Below are 6,921 nucleotides of genomic sequence, written 5' to 3'. Positions count from 1 at the left end.
AAAAAAAAAAAAAAAAAAAAAAAAAAAAAAATCAATAAAAGAAAGATGCTGACCTCTTGTTTAGACAGCATCCTGAAAGCAGCCCAGGGGATGCCAGCAGAGGATGTTGGGCCAGGTGTGGTGACTCACTCCTGTAATCCCAGCACTTTGGGAAGCCAAGGCAGGAGAATGGCTTGAGCCCAGGAGTTCGAGACCAGCCTGGGTGACATAGTGAGACCTTGTCTCTACAAAAATTTTTTTTTTAATTAGCCAGGCATGGTGGTGCATACCTCTAGTTCAGCTACTCAGGAGGCTGAGACAGGAGGACCACTTGAGCCCAGAGGTTTGAGGTTGCAGTGATTGCACCACTGAACTCAGCCTGGGTGACAGAACGAGATCTTGTCAATTTAAAAAAAAATAATTGTTTTATAAAGGAATCTTAAATTCAGGGAGCTTGGATTGCCCATAGAAACACTGAGCTAAAGGCTGGGTGTGGTGGCTCACACCTGTAATCCCATCACTTTGGGAGGCTGAGGCAGGTAGATCACTTGAGGTCAGGAGTTCGAGACCAGCCTGGCCAACATGGTGAAACCCCGTCACTACTAAAAATACAATGCCAAGTGTGGTAGCTCATGCCTGTATTCCCACCTACTTGGGAGGCCGATGTGGGAGAATCGCTTGAATCTGGGAGGCGGAGGTTGCAGTGAGCCGAGATCGCGCCATTGCACTCCAGCCTGGGCAACAGAGCAAGACTGTCTCAAAAAAAAAAGAAAAGAAAAAAAACAGCTAAGAATCACATATTCTCTGGGGGGAAAAATGGGTTTGGGTTTAAATTGGGTCCACACCCCTGACCTTTGAGGTAACCCTGCAGACACAGAACATTTACTCCATGTAGTCTTTGGGTTGGGAGCACGTAGCTTGACTCTGCCAGGTTGCCTTCAAGAACTGCTTGGTTCTGGGGAGTAATTCATGGATGGGCCTTTAATTGTGTCCCCATAGGAAAACTCTGCGGAGGACCTCCTCAGGTTAACATCTAAGAGCTTGCCGGATCTGACCAGCTCTGTAGAAGACGTGTCCTCCTGGACTGATAACGAAGACCAGGAGGCAGACGGGGAAGAGGACGAAGGAACCGGCTCTTCTGTCCAGAGAGCAGTAAGTGGCTCTGTGCTCCTGGCTTTCTGTTGGAATTATGTTTTTCTTAAGTCCTGGGCGCCAGGACTAGAGGATAAATGCTTGAGATAGTATGATAGAGACCATGATGGGAAAAGACCCCAGTGCATTCTTTCTGTGTTTTTCTCAGAATCTCTGAGAAAATCTGTAAGGGCGATATTTTCCTTTAAGGAAAACATGAAATAGTAAACAAGATAAGCATCCCAGGGGGCTGGGCACAGTGGCTCACACCTGTAATGCCAGCACTTTGGGAGGCTGAGGCAGGTGGATCACCTGAGGTCAAGAGTTCAAGATCAGCCTGGCCAACATGATGAAACCTAGTCTTTACTAAAAATACAAAAATTAGAGGGGCATGGTGGTGCATGCCTGTAATTCGAGCTACTCAGGAGGCTGAGGTAAGAGAATCGTCTGAGCCCAGGAGGCAGAGGTTGCAGTGAGCCAAGATCTTGTCACTGCACTCAAGCCTGGGCTACAGAGCATGACTCCATCGCAAAAAAAAAAAAAAAAAAAAAAAGAGAAAGCAACTGGATATTGAGTTCAATGCATAAATTAATTTCCAGAATGCTTTATACTATATACAGTGATTTTGCTGTTATGCCTTGCTAGTGTGTTTGACAACTACTATTAGTGAATTTAAACTTGGATGGAGAGATATCTGGTTCAAAGTGGAATGTTAAAATAACCCAAAAAGGCCAGGTGCTGTGGCTCATGCCTGTAATCCCAAAACCTTGGGAGGCCAAGGTGGGTGGATTGCTTGAGCTCAGGAGTCTGAGACCAGCCTGGCCAACATGACGACCCCATCTTCACAAAAAATACAAAAAAAAAAAAAAATTAGCCAGGTGTGGTGGGCGTGCCTATAGTCCCAGCTACTCAGGAGGCTGAGGCAAGAGGATCACTTGAGCCTGAGAGGTCAAGCCTGCAGTGAGCTGTGATCATGCCACTGCTCTCCAATCTGGGCTACAGAACAAGACCCTGTCTCAAAAAATAATAATAATATAAGACTCTGTGGTATCTTCTTTGTGTCCCAAATCTGAAAGATGTGTCATTTTTCATGTGAACTCTTATTAGCCCTTGTTCCCCATCTAAACAGCTGTGGGGTGGGTGGGCGCCCTCTCTCTGCCCCTTGGAACCCCTTCCTCCTTCCCACTCTCCTGAACCTAGGTAGCATAGGTAAGCACTGGAAAATCAGCTTTGCTTACAGTAGGGCCTTAGAAGATGAAAAACGCATCTCATTTACCACAATAAGCTACATTTAAACGGTGAAAAGTTGCTCTTTGTCTTCCTTTTTGTTCCTGGAAACCTAGGGCTACCAAGCATGGTTGTGTAGGTTGTGGACTGCACAAAGGTATCACTTGTAAGGGTGTACCATTCACATCATAAACATAAGCTTTTAGATTTATTATAACCGTTTTCTGAGGGATGGCAGTGTAGGGGCTCCCTGTGCTCTGTGCTGGCACGGCAGTTACCCTCTGCTCCTTGTTTTCCATGGTACAAGAAGGGAAATAATGTGGTGATGCAACAGCAGACTTCAGCTCCAGCACGGCTCCAGCATTCCGACCTTTTCTTACTGTATATCCTTCACTAGCAGCTCTCTAGCCCAGGGGGTTCCTCACTGCTCTCGTCCCCTCCTATTCCCAGCGTCTGGAGGGCTTGTCCCTGCTGGGCAGGATCTCATTGCTCAGCAGTTGTGCCTGGAGACATCTCAGCCAGCTTTCAGTGGAAAGCTAAGTAAGTCCCGGGTCTGCGGCAAGGACAGCCCTGCAGCACATCTGCACCCCCTCTGCTGAGCCTCCAAGCCATTGACAGAGCATAACAGCTCTTTGTAGAGAGTTTACAAGCACACACATTTTTTAATTTAATTTTATTTTTTAGAGACGGAGTCTTACTCTGTCGCCCAGGCTGGAGTGCAGTGGCGCGATCTCGGCTCACTGAAAGCTCCACCTCCCCGGTTCTAGCAATTCTCCCGCCTCAGCCTCCCGAGTAGCTGGGACTACAGGCGCCCGCCACCTCGCCCGGCTAGTTTTTTGTATTTTTTAGTAGAGACGGGGTTTCACCGTGTTAGCCAGGATGGTCTCGATCTCCTGACCTCGTGATCCGCCCGTCTCGGCCTCCCAAAGTGCTGGGATTACAGGCTTGAGCCACTGCACCTGGCCGCACATTTGTATTTTTAATTGACTTTATATTAACATACTTATGAAACTTGCTATGGTCTTAATGACATAATCATGAACATATCCCTATGTTATTAAAGGGTCTTCTGAAATATGATTTATAATGGCTAATACTCCTTAACATAAAAGTGCCATAATCTGTTTCACCAATGTACTTCACATTTTATATTCAAATTTTTTCAAAATGTAATTTCGTATAGAACATCTTTGCTTTGGCCGGGCGCGGTGGCTCAAGCCTGTAATCCCAGCACTTTGGGAGGCCGAGACGGGCGGATCACGAGGTCAGGAGATCGAGACCATCCTGGCTAACACTGTGAAACCCCGTCTCTACTAAAAAATACAAAAAACTAGCCGGGCGAGGTGGCGGGCGCCTGTAGTCCCAGCTACTCGGGAGGCTGAGGCGGGAGAATGGCATAAACCCGGGAGGCAGAGCTTGCAGTAGGCTGAAGTCCGGCCACTGCACTCCAGCCCGGGCGCACAGACCAAGACTCCGTCTCAAAAAAAAAAAAAAAAAAAAAAAGAAAGAACCATCTTTGCTTCTATATCTCTCTGTTGTTTTGTTTTGGTTTTTTTTTTTTTTTCACGTTTCCTTACATGGCTTATAGCAGTAAAATTGTTCAGTCAAAGGTTTTTTTCTGGAGAGATTATAGTAATTTACACTTGTAGCATAGGCCAGTTCCCACCATCAACAAAAACATGATCTTTAGAAAAGTTTACCAATTAATCACACATTGTTTTATGAGTTTATTACTGTAGTTTTTTCAAGGGAATTTCAATGCATTTTGTCATAGCACACTGGATTTGGGAAGCTTTGTGTTGCCTTTAAGGGGAAGCTAAGCCTTTCGGCAGGATTTCGCCGCCAGTGTACCTGTTGTCCTGGCTCTATTTCTGGGTTTCTCTGTCATGTCACCAGAAGCTCTTAATACACTGATCCTAAGCCCATTATCTTCAGTGGAGAAGCCAGCACTGATCTTACTTTGACAATTCTCTCTTCCTTGTGCACCAGACAGGACACCACCTCCACCTCCCTCCCCTTCTGCTCTCCTCACCCCGTCACAAAGCACTCACAGAGGAGGTGGAACAGCCGTCATGCCTGGCCATCACCGAAGCCTGAACACCCATCATTTCTCAGCCATCTCTTGAGCTCTCGCTTCAGCCCAGGGGAACCAGGCCTGAGACAGAGCCCTGCATGGGGCAGGAAGTGTGGGCAGCTGGGAGAGGACATTTTCCAGGCTTCACAGTCTACCAGGGTCAGCCCTGCTGTGCCTTTTAAAAGTGCTGAACTACTGAAAAAATGTTCTTTCTTTTTTAGTTATATGTTCACAATCCATGATTCTTCGTTTCAGCATTTTTTAAAATGAAAGGACCACTTAAAGAAATGTGGTTCTGTGTTAATCAACTGAGTTACAGAAAGCCTTTTATTTCACAGATGATGATGATTAAACCTGCTGCCAAATTCTAGCCAGACATGGACTGTTTTTGCACCTGTATGTCGTGATGTGCTCAGAGCACTTAAGCTGAGCAAATGTAATACAAATGCTGAGGATCTGCCATGCGTCCCCTTACGATTTATTTTTAATGGCTGCAATAAAGAGCAATGAGATTTTCCTCTCAGAAAGCTCCATCCATGCTTAGAATAAAACCATATGGTGAATATCAAGTTTGAGAAGTAGAAGCCAGTGAAAGAGAGAATGGGAACAGGATGGCGAAACCCAACAATCATTTGCGTAATTGTCAGTCATCTCAGTGGGGTCTGGCTTCAGTGACAGGGCTCACTATCTGCCACTCACCCCCACTGTCACCACCACCACATCCAAGATTAAAGACTGCCAGTTTGGTCTCAGAAATATCAAAGTCTAGCCCTTCCCCCACGCCACCCGTGGCCCTGTTCTACCTGATTGGCCGTTCCTCCTTGAGTCTCTCCATTTTCTGCTCTGCAATGACAATTTATTCTTTTCTTTCTTTCTTTTTTTTTGAGATGGAGTCTCACTCTGTCGCCAGGCTGGAGTGCAGTGGCGCAATCTTGGCTTACTGCAACCTCCACCTCCCGGGTTTAAGTGATTTTTCTGCCTCAGTCTCCTGAGTAGCTGGGACTATAGGCATGCGCCACCATGCCCAGCTAATTTTTGTATTTTTAGTAGAGATGGGGTTTCACCATGTTGGCCAGTATGGTCTCGATCTCTTTCTTTTCTTTTCTTTTTTTTTTTTTTTTTTAAGATGGAGTCTTACTCTGTCGCCCAGGCTGGAGTACAGTGGTGCAATCTCGGCTCACTGCAACCTTCGCCTCCTGGGTTCAAGCAATTCTCCTGCCTCAGCCTCCCAAGTAGCTGGACTACAGGCACCCACCACCACGCCCGGCTAATTTTTATATTTTTAATAGAGATGGGGTTTCACCATGTTGGCCAGGCTGGTCTTGAACTCCTGACCTCAGGTGATCTGCCCACCTCAGCCTCCCAAAGTGCTGGGATTGCAGTCGGTAGCCACTGCACCTGACCCGACAATTTCTTTTTTTTCTAGAGAAAGGATCTTGCTCTGGCGGTACACAGGCTGAAGTGCAGTGGTGTGATCATAGTTCACTGTAACCTCAAACTCCCGGGCTCAAGCAATCCTCCCACCTCAGTCTCCTGAATAGCTGGGAGTACAGGTGCACGCCACCACGTCCTGCTAATTTTTTAAGTACGTTTTTTGTAGGGATGGGACGTTGCTATGTTGCCCAGCCTGGTTTCAAACTCCTGGCCTCAAGCGATCCTCCCACCTCGGCCTCCCAAATAGCTGGGATTACAGAAGTGAGCCACCTCACCTGGCCATGCGCAGTGACAATATTTTAAATGAGAATCTGGCATGTCACTTAAATGTTTAAGGTCTCCAATAAAATGAGTGGCACATGCATTGTGATTATTGGCTATTCAAAAAAAGTATGTGTTCTTTCTCAAGTGTAATTTCTTTGGAAAAGAAAAGAGATTTTCATAAGAAAATCTTATGTTCTAGCCTTCTGAGAAAGAAACTTTTAAAGTTTTTTTTTTAAGTTCTCTTTAATGAAAAGAAGAGGACGAGTTTCAGTATAACAGGATGTGAAATGGGTGATACTTATTAAGTGATTGGAGCCTGTCTCCCTTTTTATATTTTTAACAAAGAAAAAAAATGGAAGTAATGGTTGTCTTTGCCAAATCTGCAACTGTAAAGCTCAGCTCATTGTTTAGCACATCAATCAGGAGACCCGTATCCGGCTTCCTTTTCCATCAAGCGAATCAGTTCTAACATTTTTGGAATCACAAGTTTGGAAAAATCTTGGGAGAACTTTTGGGTGATTCAGGTTTTAGAAGGAATAAAGGACCTGTTTCTTACAAGGAAAGAAGAGCAAACAAAGCAGGACCTTCCGATTCTGTGAGTCTGATAGGGGTGTTTGCTTCTTTGTTGGTGGAACTGCCAGGGGTATGGGAACCTGAAAGCCAGTGCCCTCGAGTGTAGATATGAGGCCTGTGGAAAGAAAGGAGAGGACCTCTTGTGTTTTATTTGGACTGAATAATTGATCAAATGTCTGCTCTAAATGTTTCCAAATGTGTCCAGGCAGTAAGGACTTCTGTTACAGCATCTGAATGTA

The 6,921-nt window shown here is 45.6% G+C and overlaps 1 protein-coding gene across 6 annotated transcripts in view; it reads left to right on the top strand.

Moving 5' to 3' along the window:
- The window catches only part of PDZD2 (PDZ domain containing 2), a 498,374-nt gene that overhangs the window by 391,187 nt on the left and 100,266 nt on the right, over positions 1 to 6,921 (top strand). For all 6 annotated transcript variants that reach the window (XM_017889458.1, XM_017889456.1, XM_017889457.1 and 3 more), the window contains one exon: positions 979 to 1,131. In XM_017889458.1, coding sequence (XP_017744947.1) covers positions 979 to 1,131 — 153 coding nt within the window. The remainder of the gene's footprint in view (positions 1 to 978; positions 1,132 to 6,921) is intronic.

Source organism: Rhinopithecus bieti, unplaced genomic scaffold (genome assembly GCF_001698545.2).
Source record: "Rhinopithecus bieti isolate Rb0 unplaced genomic scaffold, ASM169854v2 scaffold_17882, whole genome shotgun sequence".
Lineage (NCBI taxonomy): Eukaryota > Metazoa > Chordata > Mammalia > Primates > Cercopithecidae > Rhinopithecus > Rhinopithecus bieti.
Note: the sequence above shows the minus strand (reverse complement) of the source record. Positions and strands in the feature narration are given on the sequence as shown.